A 25,009-nucleotide genomic window follows, 5' to 3' on the forward strand; every position below is an offset into this window, starting at 1 on the left:
GATTAAGACCTGTACGTGACTAGTCTGATGTAGCTATCCAGGGCAACCCAGCATAAAGTAGCTGCATAAAAACATGAGCTTGCTCACTGTTTCCAGCTTTGAGCCAGCATTCCCAGAAAAAAAAAGTTTAGAAAATCCATATACTCTAATGCAATTGAGTAAGGCCCATATAAGCCTCATTAGGGGCTAGTTCATGTAGATTCAAGGAACAGAAATTCATGGTAGGTGTTGCAATCAAGGTCTATAGGCCAACTCTGGTAGGGGACTCCTGATTGTGGTGGAACATGTGAGTTTCTGCAGACTAAAAGGAAAACATGTCTATATAATATATGATGAAAACACATTTTAAAACAACCATTTCCACCCTTATATTTTAGCTTAAAGAATAAAATTGTTAGAATACGTTGGTAAAAATACTGTGTAAATCAGTGGTGATTGATTATTTGAACTGTCTAGTAAGTGCTCTTTGTCTAATAGCATGTAAATCCTTTGTCTGGTAAATAGGGTCTTTTGTAGAACAATAATACAATTAAATGTGAATCAAACAGCAGCAATGCGGGCCAGTGAAGTTTCCCAATAAGTGTCTGGAACTCTAGCTAAGGTAAGCCTATAAACTTACCCATTTATATTCAGTAATGTTTACCTTCTTCCTGCTGCATTTACTTCTCCCAAGCCACAGCCCAAAAAAGCCAGTGACTCAGTCTTTGACGAGGCTGCCCTTGCTCCAAAGCACCTTTAACAACAGGGCTCTTCACTGTTCTCTTTTGTATAAAAAAATAAATGTGACTTGAAAATGCTTCTGCTAAGATGGAATGAGAAAAAGTGCTGATAGCCAGGTAAGAGAAAAGGGTGACAAAAGTGCATCTTTCCAGAAGGAGCAGCCACCTTATTAGGGAACAAAATTAATGAGATTTTGGTGATGGTGCTCCTGGATGGTGCTTTTTCAGTTAAAAATGTTAATTGGCAGGTTAACTGCCACTGACCTTTATGATAGACTCTCAAAGTTGTAAGGGAGAAGTATCTAAAAATCGACCTATAAAGCTGTATCCCTTTATTCTGACATACTAGCTTTGACAAGGTCTTAGAGGCCTCTTTTCCACAGTGGTTCCTTTATTTTCACAATGGGCTTTTTTTTAACTTTTTTTTTTAACTTTATCGTTCCTTTGTTCGGTGTGAGGAAGGGGCAGGCAGTGTGGGCTCTTACCCAAAACCGTGGTGTCGTACGGGCTTTGCCCGTTCGATGTTTCAGAGATACCTGGGTGACCGTTCGATCCCTGTCGCCTGCCGGAACCGGGTCAGTAGGCGGCTGCAGCGGTACAAAGGAAGCAAGCGCTCGCCAGCGCGCTGCTGCCGGGTGCCGCTGCTCGGGACGGAGGAAGGTAACGCTGGAAGGCGGGACAGGACGGCGCGGGGTGCGGAGCCCTGCCGGCATCTCAAGCGTCCCTCACGGCCAAACCCGCTTTCCCGCCCCGCGCTCCACGGGCTGTTAACGGCCGCGCCCGCCGCGCGTGGAGGCCCACGCCGCGGGAGGCGCGAGGGCGGTGGCAGCCGTTGGCCGCGGCCGCCCCGCCCCGCCCGTCAGCGCCGGCCATGTGCCGCCGCCGGGCGCCGAGCCGGGCTGCCAGCAGCCTCCCTGCCTGCCTGCCGCCGCCTCCGCACGGTGAGTGCCCCGGCGGCGCCGGGCGAGACCCCGCAGCTGCGCGGGAGGCGGGGGGAAGGCGGCGTGTGGGGCGAGGCGGGGTGAGGGCCGCTGCACCGGCGGCGGCGGGGGGTGCGCAGGGCAGGGCGGGGCGGGTCGGGTCGGGTCGGCCCTGGCCGGGGTGTCAGCCCGGCGGGCGGGTAGCGGCGCTTCCGTGCGGGGATTTCTCCTTCGCTGCGACGGTTCTGGTGTCCTGGGAAACCCGCGGCTGCCTCCGTTGGCTGTGGGTAAACAACGTCGCGCTCCGCCGGCGGTGGGGTGGCCGTGCCTTGTGGAGTTACCCGATTGTCCTCAAAAGTCGGCTTCGGGCTTTGGGTGCCGCCGTCGTTGTCTTCGGAGGGGAGGGGAGGGAAATCGTCCTTCTCCGAAAGATCTGCTTGGAGCCCAGGTACCTCTTTCCGCGGGCGGTGATGTGGGGTCTCTGCCCAGCGAGCTTGTGCCTCTGCCGTCAGCTGGTGGGTGTGAAGGCGCAAGAAAGTGGCTGCTTTTCCTTCCGGCTGGTTCGCACTGGTGGAGGGATAAATCTTACTGCCCAGCTGCTGCCGGCGGTAATTGTTAGTGTGCGGGGCCGTAAGCTGCTGCACAGCTAAACGCTAAAGATAGTGCAGCGAGACAGAAAACTGGGAATAACAACTTGAAAAACGTTTCTGTCCTGCAGGTAGTAAGGTGACAGGCTTCTCGGAGGCGTTTTCTCTACTTTAATATGTTACAATTCAGTTCAAATTCATTTTGAACAGGATTTAAGTGGAATAATCAAACTTCCCCATGCATTCCTTTAAAAGGTCACAACTATCTTTTAAAGTTATCTGAAGAGGTGAAATAGTAGGTAGGTCTCATCTTTCTGTCTCAGGCTTTCCGGAGCTTTGATGGTTTGCTGGGACTACTTGCACATAACCTGTATGCTGATGATAAACATATTGTGTAAAGGGATTGTCGTTGTGAAATGTCACATTGGTTCAGCCATTGTTTCCTTGGATTTTTAAACGTTGAGAAGCGAGATGATATTTTTTGGATCGAAGATTTGGGCATGGTGGCAAGAATTTTTTGAACTTGACAGTTGGACTGGGTGTAGTACCTGTGTTAGACAAAAACTGGGCTGTTGAAGTTTGTTTTGCAGTTACATGATCAGCAGTTATTTTTGAAGTCACCATATTTATGGAATGAAAATTATATTTTTTCCTTATTGTGAACAATAGTCTTGCCTTTAATCTAATAACTTGTGCTTGAACTACTAAGCTTCTCCTTAGTGGATGGAATATAAAATTGTAGTAACTTTCTATTATTTCATTGTGCAGCCATGAGATAGAGAAAGCAAAAGGATTCCTGAGCCTCCCTCTCTTTTTACAGAGCTACATCAGGTGTGATAAATCTTGGAATAAGAACTGAGATAGCAGGGGCAGTTGTTCCTATGCCCTTTGTGCCCTGCAGATGAAGGGGAGTTTACCTGTGTTGTGTGGACAGTGATGCTATCTCAGATAGCTAGTGCTCTTAGTGCAGGGGTATTTCTTAAGTTTCTCTTACCTAAATAGCAACTGTAGAATTCCTTTTTTTTTTTTTCTCTCACCCTTTTTTCTTTCCTTTTTTTCTCCCCCCCCCCCCTCCCCATTTTCTTTTTTTGTTTTTTTTCTCCTTCCCCCGAAATTCCTTTGATATGCCAGTTTGGCGTCAAACAGCTGTGAGGCTGTAAATTTTGCTGTTTATATTCCTGGTGTGTTTGCAAGTGGATAATGGTATGTGGGGATCTTTCCACAATTTGGAATGTGATTTGCAGGTCGTTATTCAGGGTTGATTCCCACTAATGTCACTGGGATTTAGTTACATGATTGGATTAACTTTTCTATTGCACTGCATGGTCCAAGAAGTACAGAGTTTGTGTGGAAGGTGTTCTCCAGAGTCGTGAACCCGAGGTTCTCTACTATAGTGATTTCAGGTCCATCCCTTTAGATTGCTGAAAGAAAACAGAAGACAACAATTGGGTTAAGGGCTTTTGAGATTGAATTTTACAGGTCACTCTTTTAGTATGGCGTTTTAAGCTTGTACTTGGAAGTGGAGGGGGACGACATTTGCAGTGCAGCTTTTCATCCTTGTTGCTTGTAGAAATCCGTGCTGAAGAGCTTGAAAATTATATTTTGCTTCTATGTAGTTCAAAATTTCAGACTTTTTCTGCATTTTACTAACAAGTATTTATATATAAAGCTTGGTAAACGTTGCACTCCTTACCCCTATGCAAGGTCAAGCTGTACCTGCAAATATTTATGCAACTCCCTGGGTTATCGTAAGATAAGTTGGCCTTTGAAGTGCTGTTGGGTACCATCTAATCTATTCTAAAAACAAATAAAGAAAAGCTGCTCTTCACCAGCATTTTTATGAGCCCTGGAGATTAAGATCTTTGTCACAAATGAGTTAACTTCAGCCGGAAAAAAGATGAAGTTCATGGGAGGTAAAAAACACCAAACCCCCGGAAAATTCAGCTGGCTGGGAGGCTGTCGCTCTGCAGCTTTCAGGAGCAATGCTTTAGGAAACGGCTGGCTAGCGCGGTGTGCCAGTCAGCAGAAACTAGTTGGCTGAAAAAGGCCATGTAGCTGCTGTCAATATTCTTTGTTAACGTGATCAGCCTTTCCCCTTAAGAAAAGAGTCACAGAGACTAGATTAATGAGCTCAGCGCGCTGCATAAAAATATGCTGGATAAATGAGCTCCTATATAATCTAGGTCCGCTGGCATGCATCAGTAACATGTAGACTGCACGTAGACTGATCACTAACATAGTTACTGTAACTACGGTGATTATCAGGACTTGTGTACCTGTGTATTGATCTAACCTGATAGGGGGCTGCTGGAAAAATAACCAGGAACGACCATTAGTGAACCCAGATGAGTAGTTTCTAGTTCAAGGCTTTTAAGGTAATTTAAAAGATGGGGAGAAGTTATTCCTTTTGAGCATCAAAAGCAGCATGGCCAGCAGGTTGAGGGAGGTGATTCTGCCCCTCTACTCCGCTCTCATGAGACCCCACCTGGAGTACAGCATCCAGTTCTGGGGCCCCCAACTTAAGAAGGACAAGCACCTGTTAGAGCAGGCCCAGAGAAGGGACACAAAAATGATCAGACGGCTGGAGCTGGAGCTATGAGGACAGGCCGAGAGGGTTGGGATTATTCAGCCTGGAGAAGAGAAGGCTCCCGGGAGAAGTTTAGAGCAGCCTTCCCGTACCTAAAGGGGGTCTAGAGGAAAGATGAGGACAAACATTTTAGTAGGGCCTGTTGTGATAGGACAAGGGGTAATGGTTTTAAACTAAAAGAGGGTAGATTTAAACTAAATATACTCTGAGGGTGGTGAAACACTGGACCAGGTTGTCGAGAGGTGGTGGTAGATGCCCCATCCCTGGAAACATTTAAGGTCAGGTTGGACAGGGCTCTGAGCAACCTGATCTAGTTAAGATGTCCCTGCTCATTGCAGGGGGGTTGGACTAGATGACCTTTAAAGGCCCTTTCCAGGTTCTATGATCCTGTAGACTGCCCCCCAGATACAATACAAAGCTAATTGTGCCTTCCCAGGGTCAAAAGGCCTTGAGAACACTTGGCTGTTTAAAAGGAGTTGTCGTAGGAGAGAGGGTTGGAGCCATTTGTCAGGCTGCAGCCTTCAAGGAAACACCAAGAGAGATCCCATGAGAGGGTCACTGAAGGAGGAGGCTTCCTCACATTCCAGGGGATGGTCGTTCAGGGAGAGGGTGTGTAATAGACTCTCCTGTTATTAAAATTTCTTTTCTCTCCAGAGCTTTATTTCTAAGTAACAATATTATTTCATTAAAGAGTATTAAGGTTAATAAAGAATATCACAGGTCCTAAGGGGAGCCAAAGCAGGTCATAGCCAAAGCTTTGTCTGCAAAGAGGACCAGTTCATCGCAGCCTGGTTTGAAAATTAGTACAATTCTCATTGTCAACATCACTTCCTATGTAATAGGGTCTTAACTAATGCGCAAATATGTACTGTATTTGCAGAGAGTGAGAGAAGGCAAACGTATATGCAGCTTGGTAAGTGAAATGGGAGAAATCCATCTTATGAAGTTCTGGAACCAGAACTGTCTATATGAAAAAAAGAGATTAGATACTTAAATGGATGCCAGGCACTTCGAGAAATACAGTAGTTAAATATTTAAATGTGTGTAAAGGCCAGGGTAGGAGCAGGATTTGGAACAGAACAAATGTTTGTGCTTCAGAGTATAGATAAACCTCTTACTCAGGACAAGTAGAAATTTTCACCAGGGACTGAAACACCTAGTACCAGACTTTTTTCTTTTTTAAAGTTCTTTTTATGAAGCCTTTTATTCTGATTGTTTTCTGATATTGGGAAATAGTTTACCAGAGAGGATACATGTGTTCTTTTTTAAATTTTCCCTCATTTGCTGTTTCAGAATATAGTTAAGGACATGCTGTGTTTGTGGCATTGTTTTGGAAACATGGTTTGGATTTTTAAATAATTTTTGTGCCTAATAGCCTTTTCAAAATTCCGTTGTGGTCTTAACTCAAACTCTTATTCAGTAGATACTTAAAAACTAGCTGCAAGTACTAGAAACGGTGTTCTTGCCAACTTCTTCACAGGAAGTGGCAGTTCAAATTGTCTAGCTCTAATGTTTGTAACTTTTACAGTTTGAGTGAATGAATTGCCAGAAAAGCTTGGGAGATCTGGAATTCTCGGGACTGTTCATGGAGTTTTGATTGCTTAATTCAGTTTTATTTAGATGTATTATTCAAAATTAAATTTCTAATTTGCCTCTGGACTTGGGCTGTGGCAAATGTAGAAATGTCTCTGTGACTCTATTTAGCTTCGACTTTTTTGGCTCGGTGGTCATTAGTAATCTAGCTGTGGAGATGATAACAAAATTTAAATGATTCATACATATGGGGGTATCATTTTGTAAACAAAGATAAATGTGGTTATTCTTATCTTAATGGATATCTCAAGACTTAAAAGCTAGGGGGTTGGGTCAAACAAAAAAGTCCAGAGATGAGCTGTAATTCAAAACCTCCTGCTCTTGTGAATGTCTCATGTCCTTTCTGCTTGTCCACTGCAAGTCAAAACACACCTGAAAATTGTTCGGTTAGTTGTGGTGTTTTGTACCGTACATGGCATTTTATGCGAATCCAGTTCCTCCACATGCATTTAATCCTGTGCCTTGTGAGGAATATAAGTTAAAAGATTGTAAACAAAGACAAAGACAGCAACAACAAAAAAAGCTGCTGTGTTCTGACACGACTTCAGTTCATAGGAGTGCATGCAAGGAGGAAACTTGTGTTCCATTTGAATGACACACATGTGTACAGAAAACCTGTTCTTTGTTGGCATATATTAAAGCTCTTGTTTTATTTGGCACAATTAATATATTTTAAGGTAGCATTTCCCCTTCCTAGACTTATACAAGTGCTGAAGAAGATTGTTTTGCTTCTTCAGATTAGCGTTGAGCGTGGTTCACCATTGTATTTGTAGAACTTGAGAAGAAACCGCTATCTTTGCCTTGTCTTTGAACATCTGTGTTTTGAGAAATCAAAGCAGTTAAAAAGTTATTCCTCCATTCTCTTTGTGTTCTGGCTTGTGTACTTCTATCGACTGTAAAATGCTTACGACATTGCATGTACAATTATTTTTACAAGAGCATTTCCTGTGTCCTACTTAATTTCCTCTTTGTATCTCATATCCCAGCGTCTGGATCAGGTAAGCTCTTGAGGTTCAAGAACGCAAATTTGTGTAGTTTTAGGTGTTCACTTCTTGTCTAGATATAAGCTGGAAGTATTAATTTTGAAAGACTTGAGCCTGAAACTCTTTCGGCAGCAATGCCTCCTTTTGCGTGTTTTCTCCTGTGTCCCACCTGCTTCTCACACCATGTGTCCTTTGCATTGCCTAACTTTGTATTGGTTTCTAACACTTAGTGCTTGACTAATCTTGCTTCAGGTGCCGCTTGTGGCATGCCATGTATACAGGACCATACCTGAGTGTTTTGGCTGATTGAAACCTCAGCACCTAGCCTTACTAGGTAGCATAACTAGTCCAGGACCTGTCTAGGTCATCCGTAGCCTATTCTTTCCACGTGGGCTTAGCCCAACTTCAGGGACTTCAAGATAGTAACTATTACTTGTGCTGGACCAGCGCTGCATAATGGTGCCAGCACAAGGTCTCCTAACATGCAGACCACCTAGGGCATACACGTTGTAAGTTTATTCAAGGTTTGAATATAGTCATCTTGGCTAATCTGATGACAGTGCTGAGAACTGCATGATAACAAGGTTGACTTACCCTTAAGCCGTCAGGGAGTAACAATGCAAGAAAACCAAACACTGACATACCGTAATTAGATGTCCCTTCCCAAGGGCTGCAGATCTCTTGAAAATAATGCATTCCTGTACTGTATAGTATACTCTCCTGGTTTTTAGTCATCTTTAGACTTCACTGGAGATGTGTAAGCAGGGAGTTGGAAACCACTGTGTTATTTCTTCTTAGTATGTTACTTCATTCCTAAGCTCCTTAAATCTATAGTCAGAGTTGTGACTTGTTCTCTGTCTTAAAACGTCGCTCTTTCTGGTGCTTGATGAGAGCAGTGTGGCATTCATTTCCATTGTGGGCGTTTCTGAATTTGTTTTCATGTTACTAGGTGTAACTGGGGTGTGGAGCCAAACTGTGCAATGGCTGCAAGGGCTGTGAACAGCTGTTCTGCGTTGGCAATCTGAACACAGGGCAACCATTTCTACACTGAAATAATGGCCATGTACTCTGCGTTTGTATGTTGTTTGCAGAATTCAGACTGAATACTGGCAGTTGAGGACACAAATATGTAATGCAATGAGGTGCTATTGAACAAGAGAACAGATATAAAAGGTGTCTGATTTTTATTTGTGACCTGCAGCCTAGCAGTGTCAATGTGGTGGGCAAGGGTTGGTTAGATTTCAGATAACTGTCTTCTCACTATTAGCTGTATTTGCTATCTTTGCTTTTAAATTGACTCAACTTTGTCTCTTATAGGAAAAACAAAATGAAGGAACTAGTGTCAAACAGTACAACCAATATATCTCAAGCCAGGAAAGCTGTGGAGCAATTAAAAATGGAAGCATACATGGATAGGATGAAGGTAAACTTAGACTTATTGTTGATATTTTGAATTCACTCACTAGTTTGTGGTACAGGCTCCCTTTAATATTGCAGAAAGACTCGATCAGCTGAAATCAAAATTCTGTGTTGAGCTACGAAACAGTATTCGGTACGGTGAATTAGTTACGTACTAACTGCTTGGCTTTAGCGAAGCAATTTTCAAAGACTGGCTTCTCTTCTGCTTCTGTATGAGCGCCGTTTACCTCTGTTAAAATGGTGTTTTGTGGAATATTTAAAATCAGCTGGCAGATGCACATTCTTTTTCACCTGTTGCTGAATATAAGCGCAGCTCAGGTTTCTCAGTGGTAGGGTAAGCTGTCCTTTAAGAACTGGAATAAATCTTTAAGATATTGATATAGTTTTGAATAATGATGAGATGAATTGCTTTCATTTGTTTTAGCACAGATGTCATTGCACAAAAAATATGTATGATTGCAATGTTCAGTTATGATTCTTCAAACTTGACAGCCTGTTGTATGTGAAGACTTGGTTTTATCATGCCTCTAAATGTATGTGGATTAAATGTTTTAACTAAAAGCATGATTAAACAGAGGTTCTCAACATTTTTAACCAGAAAAGCCTGTGGGATTATTCCTCCCTGTCATTCTGTATTTTTACAAGTCTAAAATTTTGTGAATAAATCGAATGCCTAAAAACTAATAATGCCATAAAAAGTTTTAAGAAAGCAGTGCTGATGTCTTTTGTGCATGCATGCGCTCTCTCTCTTTCTCTGCCTCTGAAAATAGGGAATAATTATTTGGATGAAAAATCCAGCTTCTACAAGTGAGAAGAGTTTAGAGATGGAAAGACTAGAAAAAGGAATGCATTTAAATGATCAGTTTTTCTGCAGACAACTGTAACTGAGTTGTTAAAAGCTTTAACTGAGGTAACAAACTCAGTAAGAGAGTTTAGAAATGTTGTACATTAAATTCTTCACGTAGTCTTAACTCAGTCTGTCCATCCATCCTGTGTGCTGAAATCCTGCATGTAGTCAGCATGGAAGCAATAGTATATAATTACAATTTTAAAATAGTATCAGATCATAAACTCACTGATTAGTATTTATAATTCAGAAATATTAATGCATTTCACAAGTAGTCAGTCTTGCTTATATGAAAATACAAATTTCAGTTGTTCCATTTTGTTGCAGTTTATAGCAACGTCTTGTGCGATCATTGAATTTGCATAGCTATAGTTTCTGTCTTGTATAATGTCTTGACAAATTCATCACATAGTAGATGCTTGTTCACAGGGACAGGTATTTCTGTTTCCCTCAGTAAGGAAAGATCTGCCTTTTCAGTGTTCAATGAGGTTAGTTTCCTGATTCAGGTTGTATTGCAGCTGCACAAACAACAAAACTGAGAAGAAGGAGTGGGTGCGCACGAGCGGCAGAGGAAAGGCTTGGAAAAATATGGCCCGGTTTATTGGAATTTGAAATTGTTGATACTTAGTAGATTGTCTTAAAGTTGTTTTTATAGAATCAGTGATAACTGTCACATACCATGTTGTTAGTCAGTTACGCAGATAGCTTCATTAGTTAGATATATAAAGTTTTTAATTACATATGTAAGAAAGACATAGGTTATTTTTACAGTTAGTTTAATTAAAAAGAACACGGTTATTAGCAACTGTGGCAGACCTAAAAACCAGATAGCTTGAGGGTGCAATTATTTCACCTTTCAAAACAGCTTGGGACCAAAAAGGCACCAAAGAAAATCTAATGTGTTTCAATATTCTGAGAGTTCCTATACTAACATAAACCAACTATGATTTGAAAAAGGTTGACTTAATTTCTAGATCCTCTTTGAACAATTATAAAAAGGATTGTGAGAAGAGATTGGCTGGCTTTTTATTCCCTCAAGATCTGCTTTGCCTTTTATTCTTGGAAACAGTTAAGTGTGTTTTTCAGTGTAGTCAGATTTTACCAAGAGACTTTCAAGTGGTTTCAACAGGAGATTTTGAGTTCCCAGATCATAGCTGTAAAGGTAGAGAAATGAACTTACTTCCTTTTTCTCTGGTGTTTTGCATTTGCTTAAACTAGTTAGGCAGATTTAACAGAAGATCACTGCTTTCCAAATAATTTAATTAAGCACTGGTTTGCAAGTAGCTATAACCAAGCGGTTATTCCCATAATAGACAAGACCACATTGTTAACATTAACAAGGAAATTTTCAAGGTGCCTGCATTATTGACTAGGGAAATCAGAAGTTCCAGCTCATTTTTCTACTACAAAGGCATTTTCTTTTCCTTGCATAGTAGATGCTGTAACCAGCGAGAGTTAGGTCGGCTCAATTAAAATCTTGTAGTTAGAAGTATGTTGATAATTGCCCATTCCATGCTGTGTTACAGATTTTTCAACTGATTTAAAAATCAAGTCCTATAACCAGTCAGAGCAGCAAGCAATGCAGTGTTTTGAGATTCCACAAAGACAACTCACTGTTGAGGTGTGAAAGAAACAGGACAATTTAAAAGGGGAGGATGAAGTTATTGGTGTATTGATCGGTAGTTGGAAGGAGTATTACTGTGGTGGGTTTTCGTAAACCATAAGAATCCCAGAAGGATCGCAAATTGAACCTGTCTTAGTCCCCGCAGAGGGGACGGCTAGAATTACAATGGAGAAGTCAATAGAAAGCAGGAAGTGCAGATTTCAAGCTAAGGAACATCAAATGAAATCAGATGATCAGTGGCCTCATGACTAGTAGAATAATATGTCTTCCAAAGATGCTAGCAGTAAAGTTGAAAAGGCAAAGATAATATTGGTGCTTTATCACAGTTGTCCCCAGTATAAAGCACTATTTAATCTTCTCTTTGCAAGCAGAAAAGCAAGAAGGAGTATTCTGACATTTAAGAATCGTGGGGTATCAGTTATTACTCCATTTTCTTTTTTCTTAAGAAGGTAGAAAATATTCCTAACTGTTTCTGAATAGTGTTGGGAGATAAGCAGTGGGATTGCCAATAAATGCATGTGAATCTCTTTGTTTTAGATGTAACGGATAAGCAGAGTGGGTGTCATAGCAAGGATGGTAATTAGTCACAATCCATGACAAGACAGATGACATAGTAATTGCAGCATTTTGCCCTGTCATTGAAGCTTATAATTATTAGTGCAGCTAACAGGATTATGTTCTAACTTTGGCTAGTTCTATCACCTCTGTTATTCTGAAATATAATGGTAAAATTCCACACTCCTCCTGAGACTAATTCTTTAAAGCATGAGGGTTATGACGGTTGAGTATTTTGTTGTTGGGTTTTTAGGGTTTTGTTTGTTTGTGGTTTTTTTTTATTTTGGTAATTTGACAACCAGATGTATTTTTCACTACACAGCATAAAAATAATTGTATAAAATGTGAGAGCGGTGTGATACATATATTCTCCATCGGCTCTATCTATGCACTTTAAAAGATTAAAAAAAATGAAATGTTGACTTTCTGTTAGAATTCATCAATCAAACTGGAGTCTGATCTTTTTCTTTAGCCACTCCTGCAGTATGTATAAATCACTTTGATTCTGCAGACCAAGCTGTATTGCGTAGGAGAGCTGAAATGATAAATGTGCTAACTTAATTTGAATATTCAAATTGCATGCATTTATTTTAATTCTTGATAAAAGCTATTCTGGAATTGTCCAGCAGCATTCATCTACAAATAAACCTAAAGGTGAGTAAAAGCTATGATAGAGTGGCCTTCATTTCGCTTCCTCCGTGACACAAATAGGATGATGAGCACATTATTTTGTATAGTAACAAACCACAGTATTGGCCATTAGGCAACCTCTGCATGCTGACATAGGCTAAAGCAGCCGTCTCTGCTGTAGCCTTAATGTGATGCTCAATGCAGAGGTCTTCCACCACTGTTGTTCTGAATAATAACGCTGAGCAGGAAACTTGCTGGAGGCAACACTGTATTTTGCTCTTTTTTTGGCCACAGTTCTGACTTTGCCAACACTGCTCATAGCTGCAGGAACCGATGTTTTCATTGCTTCTAGAATGAGAATCAGCTAGCAGCTCCCCTTAGCAAATGGTCATCATTCCACTGCATGAGCCTGAGTTACTCCAGTTTAAGTGAAGAAATGGCCATAATTCAGTTTTGTAACCACTGTAGTCCCAATGGGAGGCTTTCTCCTCTCCAAACCTTTTATTTTTTTACAGGATGAAAATACATGGCCTAGTACAGGCTGGGAAGTTTAGTTAGTGATAATGTGCTGAGATGTGATCATGTTCCTCAGTTCCTTGTTGCAGGTTTGTTTGCTACTAAATTGTACTATGTGTTATGGTTTGTCTAAAAGCAAACTAATTTGTGAATTAAACACTGTGATGTTGAATAAAGTGCTCTGCTTCATGATATTTGGCATTCCTACCAGCACATTAGAGGACAAGTTAGATTCAAAAATGTATGTTGTGCTTTTGCTAGTGAAAATCCTTTTTATTGTTACATGATGTCAAAGCACGGTAATAGGTAGAGAAACAGAAAACTGTATTACTGGGTTTATTTCTTCTAAGAGTGATGATTGAAATTGTACTTCTCTTCCATTGAACGAAAAGCAATATACTCGGGCTGATGCTGCTTATCCATACGTGAAACAAACAAGACAGCTATGGGAAGGTCGGTCTGTTGAAGTCCAGCATTGGTTCTCTGCTCCTGTAGGGTCAGTCTACTTCAAAAGATTGTTGGTTTCATGAACAAAATAACTTACTCAGTAGCTTAATAATGGAAGATGAAATGTGCTGGGCATCATTAATAAACCCTGTCTCTGGGACCCAGAGAATTAGAGTAGCTCTCCTTTAGGTTTTATGGCAGTAATGCTTTTTATGACATAGCACTGAAAATGTCATTGAGCTTTTTGTAGGCACCTGTGGCTCTGAGTTTGACTTTCTCTGTTTGAATGCAAGAGTTCAGGAGCAGCTAATAAATTAATTAGAGCACAGAACTGCCTTAATTTGAGAGACACTGCTGAGCTTGAAGGACAAAAGAAAAGTAAAAATGTGTATGTTAGGTAGTTATGAATGTACTGGTGATTGTCATTACTTGAAAGTACTTCTCCAAAATGTTGTGGTGATACGTTCCTCCTAATGTTACTGGAAACATGCTAACATCCTCTTTTGTGGGTGCACTCTATGCTAGCTTATACTTTGCGGAAGTATAGTGTAGGTCATTAACGAAGAAGAGTATGTTTGCTGTCTTTTGATCTTTCTTGGGCTTGATAGGAATTTCATAGTTTGTCTACATTGTGTCTCTCTTTGGAGAATCTGCTTTTTAAAAGTTTACAAGTAAATTTAAATGAAAATTGGGAACATGATAGGATTCCTAAGTTTTGTGTTTGGCCATTACAGTTCTACACGTCTACTCAAGACAGTGCTCTCCCACCCTAAGCCTCATTCTTTTGTCAGTGCTTAAGCAAGTAACTAATTGAAGTATATCTTAAAATAACTACAGTCCTTTCTTTGTACTCAAAGTCTGTCATTTTCCACAGATTCCTATTTGACCTGCTTCTCTTTTGAGAAGCACTGGTCCTTCTGAATATCTCTGCTGATCTGCTCAGTTTAGTGCTCAGTCTTCCGCTCTGCATTGGCCCAGCAATCGGTTGTTCATGTGCAGTGTCTTTGCCCACCCTTTTGTCTTACAGCCCAATTCAAAGGCAAACTAATTTTGGGTAACCTAAATGCCCTTTCTGCCTCTGCTAGGAGGACAGTCTATGCTGGAATGCCAACCATAGGTACTTCATGGGTTTAAGCATTCTACAAAGCCATGTTTTGGTGGATATTTAAAAAATAAAAAGTCAGTTATTTTCTTCCAGAAGTTAATTTAAATTTCAGGTAAATCCTCATTCAACACCCATTGACTTCATAGGTCTAGTCTGAAACCTACTACAGGCTGGACTCATGCCAAAGCAAGCAGAGTGTGGGGAAGCTAAAGCTAAAAGTGATGACACACCTGCTAGAAAAATACCAGAAATCCAATTTGCTTTTCTTCTTTACTATAGTTGTGCAAACATGCTGACCTCAGTGTTTGACTCTGGAGAAACTGTCATGGTGCTCAGAGAAAAGGCTTTTTTGTAAAGACTTCCTGTCTCACTTTCTCAACTCTATCATAATATTGAAAACACGGTAATTAAACAAAGCAAAGAGAGAGAGATAGTTGTAAATATCTTGTTAACCGAGCAGAACAAAAATATTTCATATGTACATTTTAAATTCTTGAAAAAATAAATGAGTCACAGTGGCCTAATGTCACCAATATCTTATGGCACAAAGCTGGTTTCAGCTACAGCTGAAATGGTTTAATATTTCATTTTTCACTTCATGCAAAGTATCTTGTATGCCAGCACATTTCTTCCAGTTACATTTCTGTAGGACTTTTCAGTAAGCATAAACCAACGTTCTGAATTTGTAGACTTCAGAATTGTTCATTTTAGAAGTATAAAAGCACTTGAGGTAATGCTCAAGTTTAAATTAATGCTATGAATAAAGTACTACTTATAAGAACTTGCTAAGCAGAAGATGTTAGTCTGACTTCATTGAAAAGAGCAATATTTAGCTTAAATGAGAGGTATGAGACATGATGATCAAGTTTTGCTTCTGATTTATTATGTCTTTTTAATCCCTTGATCATGTGCCTAAAGAACTTTTTCCATGTTTGTTTGTTTTGCATCCAGAGGAGCAAATGGTAGAGAGAGTGTTTGTGGAAAACCCTGCAGCCTTGCTGCTGTAATGCCTGGGAATAAGAGCTGAAGCAGGCAGGCTCTACAGAAATGCACGCTTCAAGGAGAATCCCTATTGCTTATGGGCCATTAGCATATACATGTTTTAATGAGTGTATGCTCCTGACCTTCCTTCTGATGGAGAGGAACAGCTGAACACAACTCGTATAAATTGATACCATCTCCTGTCACTATGTTAAATAAAATGTATATAAGGATTACTAGCCCTACTAAGAGCAAATTCAGAGTTACGGGCTCTAGTAATCCAAAGGATCTCTTTTATGATAGCCTCCCTTATCATATGTTATATGAAGAATATTTATGCAATGCTGATTGGTTCAGAATTAAGTGTTACAGTAGTTCTCTCTTCTCTTCTATTAGGTATCCAAGGCTGCAGCAGATTTATTGGCATATTGTGATGCTCATATTGGAGAAGATCCCCTAATTATTCCTGTGCCTGCATCTGAAAATCCCTTTAGGGAGAAGAAACTCTTTTGTACTATCCTTTGAGTCAGTTTTCAATTAAAAATGTCTTCTGCTACAATTTGGTACCTGTGTTGCATGCTTTTAGTTTTAGCATTTTTCTCTTCAGATATCAATACTTAGCCTATAACTACAATATTTTTAGAAGGTAGTACATTTTCTGGTAAAAAAAAAAAAAAAAAAAGAAACAAATCCTAAAAAATTCAAGGTAATCCTTATCTTTCAGACCAATGTACAAGTTTAATTTCAGTTCTTCAGAAAGATTCTTCTGGTCTTAATGAAAGTATTGAGTACAATATCAAATTGTAGATATCTTTGCCAGTCATAGATTTTTCTGAGACCTAAATGAGTCATACCGATTCTGAAGCTATTTTTAACGTTCTTACTTTCTTTGGAAGGTGAATTTAATTCACTTGCTTTTACAAATTTATATCTAAAAGGAGTAGTGTGACCTTTCCTCAAGAAGCGCTATTTAGGAAAAAATGCCAGTGATTTACGATGTTTGGAACAATCAGTCTTATACAGTAAGTGGTGTTTATAAATATGTTTTGTGAAGACTGTAATAAACTTGACTACAGAAACAATCTTGCTGTAAAGCAACATTGTAACTACAAGCAAAATGAAGATGTATAGTTACACACCAGGACTGCATTAATAAAACTGCAGAAAAACACGGCTGCTTGTATCTTGTTTTGAATTATAATGATCTAAATTATTTTAGAAAGTAAACTGAACTGTAATATGTCAGCTGTTCCTGAGGGTCTTAGTGGAGGGTGTAAATCTGCCCTAATCAGTACAGGGCGGGGGATTACACTTTCCAAGCAGCTCTCTACATACTTTTGCCCATGAGAGCAAGACTTTGTGGGGATGGAGAGTAATGGTAAATGAAATGTTTGTTCTAGAATACGCAGCGAGACCACTGTGCCATCAACAGCCATTAAGTTTTTATATTTTGAAGCCACAGATTATTCGTGAGATAAGTTACCAGCAAGTAATTTGTGGAGGTTCTGGGAGGTTTTTTGTTTTGACTTTGTTTAAAGTGCAGCGAGAGGAAAAGACATGAGGTATGAAATATGACTGATCTGTGGTCTTTATTAAGTAAAATTAAGCTCAATCAAGGCATCTGATGGAAGCAACTGTTATACCATTGACTTGTTTTAAAAAAAAAAAAATTAAAAAAAATCTTCTTCGAAATAAAAAGAAAGCTCCTCTCTGGTCTGATTTGTTAGTAGAGTTCCCTCACTGCAGTACTTTGTCTGTAGAGTGTGTCAGTGCACTGGAAATGTCACTCCTTGGAAATGGCTGGGAAGTCAGCCCCATGTGTAAGGCAGGGGACAATTTTGTTGGAGAACTGCACTCGTCTGAGTTGAGGCTCTGAACAGCCGCCCATAATGCTGCACGCTTCCTCTGCACAAACTTGGATTCCAGGAGCATCTTAAATACCTGCAAGGCAAAGACTAGCTGAGGAGCTGGGGACCTTGGGATATACTTAAATGCTGAATTTAGGTGCTAAAAAAGGGCAGTTTGGTGAATGAATGAAGCTGTTTGCATTTAGCCCAAAGTGCACGTACCTGCTCCAGCTTATTTTTAGCAGTTTCCATCAATGCTTGTTGTACTGTTTTGTGCAGTGGAAATACAAGATGTCTACATTGTACAAGTCCTGTTTTCTTTGCCAGTGAACTTGGATAATGTGTCGCACCCAGCTGCATTCAGCTACCAATCTAGTCACAGGAGACGGGTGGCTTTGGACTGTGGTTCTGCTGCTGGCCAGCTTATTCACCGCATCTGCCTAACACGGAACCACCGTGTTAATTTACTTCCTGTAATATTATTGTAAAAAAAATTATATTCCTTCTAACCAACAGGTCTTTGGGATGTCTTTCATTTAGAGGTTTGGTTTTTAATTTGTCGGCTGAAGACATCCGTAATCTAGTAGACAGAGAGCTGCTTCCCAGTACCTATTCTGAAAAACAATCAAATGTCCTGACTGGGTCTTGTCTTGACCAGGTTCATCCTTGGTTCCTATTTTGAAGTTTTCAGCTTAAGCTTCCCATTCCTAACTTCTAACAAGAACGTTTCTTAATGCACGGTGTGTTCAGCTTTATTTTGGGGGGGTGAGAAACAGGCTTCAGCTAACTGAGTAGCTATTTTACTGACAGCGAAATAAAAATCGCTTTCTGAAAATATTTGTTAAAAAGGAGCAACAAATGCTTAATAAGGTTCTTTAGGGAATCCTTCCTACACTGTACATGATTCGGTAACTGCTCTGATCACCATGGCAACATTTTCATTTGTCCTTCCGCATGTATGGTTTTAACTGGAACAGCAAGGGAGGGGAATATAGGGCATACAGCTTTACTCTCAAAGGCTTTGTAACAACTTGCATTTGTGGCTCATCATTAACATTCCCATCTAAAATAACGAAATTGCCACAGCTTATTACAGTATTGCAAACAGCTTGCTTTCTGTTTCCAATTAACATTAGCATCTGAGGTCCTGAGATTGAAACATTTCACAGTAGTTTTGAGCATCGCTAGTTACAAGAGCTGCTTTTACAAAAATCCAGTATTATTTTTCAGAAGAGGTGAATGTCATCGTTTCGGACTTAAGGTTTTTCTCCAAAATCTTCCTGAAGTAGTGAAAGTGTTGGACCTCTTATGTTTTTAATAGCTGACTCCCATATTTGTGGTTTCCTTCATCAGTTTATAACTTAATCAGGTAAAAAAAGAAGTATCTATTAAGATTGTTTCATGCTTCTAGTTTTAAAAGAGGAAGCGCACAAAGTACTGTAAATTGCATATTTATTTTAGCAGCTGTCTATAATGGACATCTGAAGAGGTTAAACAGTATAAGCATAACTCCTTAGTGGAAACAGTACAACTTTCTCCAATATCACTGGGCCTTATTTACCAGTTCCTTGAATGACTATATACTACTGGCAAATTACTAACTTGAAGGGGGCTTAAAAAAAAGGAGGGGGGCCCACACCTGGAAGATCATGAGTTCAAAATATTTGTAACACCTTTGGATCACATAAGAATATATGACTTTATTCAAGAACACCATCAAAATACTGACTCTCTGAAGGGAATGGCATCATTTGGGTTTTTTATGCCAGCTTGATCCACAAATCAATGTTTAAAAGAATGTCTTTTCTTCCAGTCCCTCTAAACCATAAAATGACTTTGTCATTATTATATCTTTTGTTGCTTGGACCTTTGAGGTGGTTTAGATAATCTGTTACTGATAGTTGAGTTTCACGCTCAAACATTTTGCCTCAAACTCTGCACAAAAATATCTGAAAATACTTGGACTTTTCTAAAAGTAAATACATATTTTATCGCGAAGTATAGCATGATTTAAAAAAAAAAAGCCCTCCAAGATGTGGCTTTGTCTCACAGCAAGGTATCCTGTAGGCTGAAGCAATGAGTTTTTATTTTCGTCAGACTGCCTGCTTTGATTCCCACTAACTTCAGTGAGAACAAGACCGGGCCTGTTAGGCTCCTAGCATTGTACTCATCTCTCTCTCAGTTTTATTTCATATGCCATTAAGCTTGTCACTTTTTATTTCAGGCCCAGAAAATGATGCATGCACACTGCTAGCTGTGTGAGTTGGTGCTGTCATCTCACGGAATGAGAACTTCGGAACAGGAGTTGCATTCAAGAAGTTTTTGACATATTATTAGCAATTGTTTCTTCATATCCTAGTGCTCGCTGCTCTGATGAAATGAGAGGTCCCAGTGGTGGATTAATGGTAAATTGTAATGTATCAGTAGCACTTGTGGGGCCAGCTGTTTTGCATTCCTCAGATTAATCTCCTTGGTTTACCTTTAATTTAAAATGTTATCATTTCAATACTGAAAACTATTTCCCTCCTCTCTATTATGTACAAAATTACCTTTCTTTGCTTCCTATGCCGTGCGTTAAATTAGTAGCAGTGTGCTTGGCTGGTGCCAATAGGCAAGATTTTTACGCTAGCCTCTACAAAATTGTGGTCAAAAACAGGGAGAAAATGGAAGGAAGTTTAAATTAAGCTATTCTAGGTCACACCATGGATTAAAATAAATACTGACTTCGCTGTTAGTGACACAAAGGTAAATACAGGAGGTGTTGCCAACTGATTTGGAAGGACATCGTAACAAAGCATTTTTGCCGTGATTTACAATAGGATCAGCTCCAGCAGAAGGAAAGAACACTTTAAGAATGACGGTCTGTAAAGGTGTGTATTAAAGCCTGGAACTTTAATATAGCAGTCATCTGTCCAGTTGGATTTCTCATATGAAAGGAGTAACAAAAGATGTACTTTGGGAGCACCTGGTTATGTAGTTTTTCTTATCTCTTCATTGTATAGGGGTAAAAACAAGTATACGTAATTGTACTAGAAAATGCCATCGTTATGACTCTCCTTTGGGTCTGCATCAGAATCTGTATTTGTGTCTTCAAGGAGACTAAAGAAAAGTTGGGGGAGGAGTAGTTCCTAAGAAACAGAGGTTTCTTGTACTGAAAGCTAACAATACTTAAAGTCATTAGACTGACTTAAATAGTACTGAAATGTGTGAAAAATAGTGGGCAAAATTACCAGAATAAGTGCTATATCAAATGTTACAGGCACCCACATATTTAATCTTTAGGGAGAATGATATTTGGAATAAATATTGTACATTTGCATCTAATTGAATTCAGCTTTATAGCACTATTAAATTAAGCACAGCCATAAATACCAGCACTGGTATGGGAACAAATTTTCTGTCTGTTAGAGGAAGATGTATGTCTGAGTTTGCCAAGTACATTTACACCACTTGCACTTGTGAACAAGCAAAACGATCAGCTTTACCCTAGGATAGGGTCTTTTCTTTCCCAAATTCCTGTTACAGTAGGATTCGCACAGGATCGTCTATTACTGCCACCTACTGATAAAGTGATAAACAGACGACTGAAACAGAAAAAAATATCGTCAACTAGAAATGACCTCAAAGGGAGATTTTCAGTTAACACCCGTTCTCAGAGCGCCAACACTTCTGTTTTCATGGTCTGCATTGTGTAAGGTGTCGCCTGTCACCGTGATACTGCTGGGGTGTGGTGCAGCCTCGCGCTTCAGTTCCAGGTTTCTCAGTTTAGAAAAAGACAAAAGTCAAATACACGATTTGGTTAAATAGGTCGGGTGTCTAGCTAAAAAAACACTTTAAAAGTTGTGAAAATCTTTGGGTTTATCAGTTGGAGTTGCTGCGTACTCCCTCCTTGAATTTCACTTTCCAGTTTCACATGTAACTCGGATGCCCGTTCCTCATTGCCACCAGTTGTGTCACCACTTATGCTTTTGCCTTTTGCTGCCTTGAGCAGGTGATGTGACTGCAAAGGGCACTAATGCCCGGCTCTAGAGCCAAGCGGGCCCCCACTGCAGAGAGCTGCTAATTATCTCTCCTATTTGCCTTCCTCCTTGCAGAGCCGTGCAACAGCTTTCATGTCACTGACAGCCACGCTATTCCTTCACACTCAAGCTTTGCTCCTGACTGCTGGGTTTTTCTTTTCGGGGTGGGGTTTTTTTCCCCAATTATTGGAGTCTATGCCAAATACTTTCTCGTACGCCACAGCATAAGTATACAGGCAGAACACAGCTTAGGCCACTGCTTACACTTAGAATAGCATTTTATAGAAAATGCACTAGACATGGCATAAGGATGTTTCAAAAGACCACCCATCCCACAAAATCTACTTGTTGTGTAGCCTCTCTCTGTACCATATCCCGCCGTGCCTTTGAACTTCAGGCTGCGTGCTTGAGCCCTTCATTCTTTCTACAGCATGCTCTAAAGAGATGCACTTTTTTCAGTAAAAGAAAGGAACGAGCCAAACTTTATAGAAAAGAGCCATTGTGACTTTTTAAAAACCTTTCAAGTAGTAGTGACTTTAAAGATCTTTACAGTGTAACGGCCTCTCTCTGGCAAGTGTGGCTCGTGTGACTTTTTGCTGTAAAATTACCCTTAACTTTCTTGTTGCAAAGACTGTTCACTACCGTGGTTCTTGTGCTGATTCTTGTCTGAGAGGTTTCCCTCTGGAGCGCACACCAGCTTTTATCCTACTCATCAGAACACAACACACAGATTTCCAATGTATATATATCTGCAGTGCTGATATGAATATATTAGTCATATCCTTAAAAGATCAGGTGAAAAAACTTCAGGTGCTAAGAATCTCATGAAAAAATACCGAACAGAAACTTTGAGAATATAAAGAATGTTATAGATAATAGAATCATAGAATTTCTCAGGCCTTTTTTTCTTTCTCAAGACAGCACGTGTCTTGTCTTGTTCTGGGAGTTTGCTGCAGACTCTGGAACGTAACTACAGAGGGCAACTATGACACATCTATTCATGAGAAATTAGCAGTCTGTAAAAGTGATTATATTTCTTTACAGTTCTGCCCATACCAGCTAAACAAATACTTGCAACAAGGATGTGAGCACATTTGAGGCTATTTAAATAGAATCTGAATAAATGCAAAAAATACATTAAAAGATACTCATTTAAGAAATGTCAGAGTTAAATTTGCTTACGCATCTTCCATTTGCCTCTCTCATTTGTATGCACTACTCTTCCAGATTGTCATTGCAGGAATTCCCACAAGGCACAGTATAGGCAATGCTCTGTTAATGAGCAGTTACTCGATACTATTTTGGTGTCTTTATTCATTGTGCAGCCCCGGGCCTGATTTACTCACAAATTTCTGCTTTCAATGTAGAGCTATTCCCTGATGAGCTTCTCATCACGGATTGCTTCACAAAGTATCTCTACAGTATCCTGGAGGAATGCGAGGGTGGAACTATTCCCATCGTACAGTGGGAAGCTGAGACAAAGCCTGAACAGAACGGGTGAGATTGTCTGTACCTGCCTTTTCAGAGCACTTGGCTCTTTCAATGTCTCAAACAATGTTCCCATTTGCTCAGGCTTCAGCTCGAAATCCTCAACTCTACAAACTGGAGTGACTCTTGCAAGTCAAATGCCCAGAAACTAAGGGAAAAAAAGCAACATGAAATGTTTTTCATTATTTTCCTGGTATCACACAATGACAGAACCCAGTTTTCCCCAGCAGCAATGACCCTTAGCCTTGTAATGTCGTGGTTCCGCCTCATTCAGCTCGTGTCTTCTGCAACAAACAAAGCAGCCATCTGGTGCATTCTCCAGCATAGCATGTCCATCCTAAAGCAAGGTAAGCACCACGAGGGGAAAATAGCACCAAGTCATGTAATTTTTTTTTAATGAAACATAGCCTGAATATTATCTATCCAGTGATCGATTATAGTGAAATGATAAGTAATATGTGGCCAATCTACTTTGTAATTCCCCCAGCACTTTAACTCTCTTCCAGGCATATGATTAAAAAGTGTATTTGCTGTCCTAGGTCTCATCACAACTTCCTATAAACCTTATTCTCTTCTGTAGCTGCATCCTGAAGTCTTCGTGCCACTTGTTAAACATAGCTGTCTATTAGCTGCACATGAAGTGGCTCACCCCACCAGCTGGCTGTTGCCTGATGGTTGGACGTTTGCTGTTGTCCCACATCTGTGCAAGACATTCCCCTGTTCGCTCTCTGAGATGTGCCTGTCAAGATTTAGCTCCTACCATATAGGTAGTTTTGAATCCATTTCTATTTTTGATTGTCACGAACATGACAAGGAGTCAACTGAGACTGTGAACTTTATTCTTGTTGTATTGGTACGTTTGGATGACTGTGATGTCCTGCAAGCCAATTTTGTATGGTAGTTAATCAACTCTTGTGCAGGTTAGGCTGTGTCTGATTAAAGAAAAAAAAGTGCAACTGAACAACACCTTCTTTCCAGAAGATGACGAAGATATTCTAATTTACCCCTCTCTAGAATAAGGGGTGGTGACTTGGGCATCCACCCGGATGCTCATGTGACCACTTTGCAAGAAGACGTGAAATGTGAAGCTCCACTTTTCCGTAAAAGAAAGTGAGTTGAGGAAAGTTGGGTTATCTTTGCCTGAATACAATGCCAGAGCTTTTTGGTTGATAGGTTCTTGCAATGCCAGTGAAAGGAAGACCCTACAGAATAGTCCTGGACCTCAGAGAAATTGGTCTAACCGTGCCTTCTGCCACAAATCAGACCCATGTGCTGAAACTGTTAAAACTTCTGTGTAAAAACCATCAGGGAAGAAGAGCAAGTTACAATGCTGTTTTGCTGACGTAATTCATCAAAACTTAAAGCCACTGCTCCAAATGCATAAGGATACTAAAGCTTCATTAAAAAAAAGGTCAGCAAAATAATAAATAATTTTAAACAAAACAAGTAGATTTTTTTCTTAATGTTCTTAGTTAACTTCTTTAACTTTTCAGAAATTATTACATTATTTTAGCTGAAACTTACAGAACATTGCAGTGTGATACAGATCATTATTGTTCATTGCAACCCTCATCATACAGAATTTCTTCTTTATATCTAATCTAAATCTACCCTCTTTTACTTTCAAACTGTTACCCTTTGTCCTATCACTACAGGCGCCCTGGTAAAAAGTCTCACTCCATCTCTCTTACAAGCCCCCTTTAAGTATTGAAAAGCCACAATAAGGTCTCCCCGGAGCCTTCTCTTCTCTTCTCCAGGCTGAACAACCCCAACTCTCTCAGCTGCTTTTTGTAGGAGAGGTGCACCAGGCCTCTGACCATTTTCATGGCCCTCCTCTGGACCTGCTCCAACAGGTCCATGTCTTTTTTCTGTTGGGGACCCAGAGCTGGACGCAGTACTCCAGGTGGGGTCTCATTAGAGAGGAATGGAGGGGGAGAATCACCTCCCTTAACTTGACAGCCACACTTCTTTTGATGCAGCCCAGGATATGATTGACTTCCTGGGCTGTGAGCTCATATTGCTAGCTCATATCTAATTTTTCATCTACCAGTACCCCCAGGCCCTTCTCTGCAGGGCTGCTCTCAATCCCTTCATCCGCCAGGCTGTACTGATGATGGGGATTGCCCTGACCCAGGTGCAGCA

General features: G+C 40.2%; 1 protein-coding gene across 2 annotated transcripts; it reads left to right on the forward strand.

Moving 5' to 3' along the window:
- The first annotated feature begins 1,564 nt into the window (after positions 1–1,564).
- GNG4 (G protein subunit gamma 4) lies at positions 1,565–16,681 on the forward strand. 2 transcript variants are annotated; one of them, XM_054195639.1, is made up of 3 exons: positions 1,565–1,660; positions 8,707–8,812; positions 15,910–16,681. In XM_054195639.1, the coding sequence occupies exons 2-3, from the start codon at positions 8,717–8,719 to the stop codon at positions 16,036–16,038; spliced, it is 225 nt and encodes a 74-aa protein (XP_054051614.1). In that variant the 5' UTR covers positions 1,565–1,660; positions 8,707–8,716; the 3' UTR covers positions 16,039–16,681. The 2 variants fall into 2 exon arrangements, with proteins under 2 accessions (XP_054051614.1, XP_054051615.1); XM_054195640.1 differs by lacking the exon at positions 1,565–1,660 and adding an exon at positions 1,855–2,087.
- Positions 16,682–25,009: the final 8,328 nt, after the last annotated feature.

Source organism: Rissa tridactyla, chromosome 3 (assembly GCF_028500815.1).
Source record: "Rissa tridactyla isolate bRisTri1 chromosome 3, bRisTri1.patW.cur.20221130, whole genome shotgun sequence".
In the NCBI taxonomy this organism is placed as follows: Eukaryota; Metazoa; Chordata; class Aves; order Charadriiformes; family Laridae; genus Rissa; species Rissa tridactyla.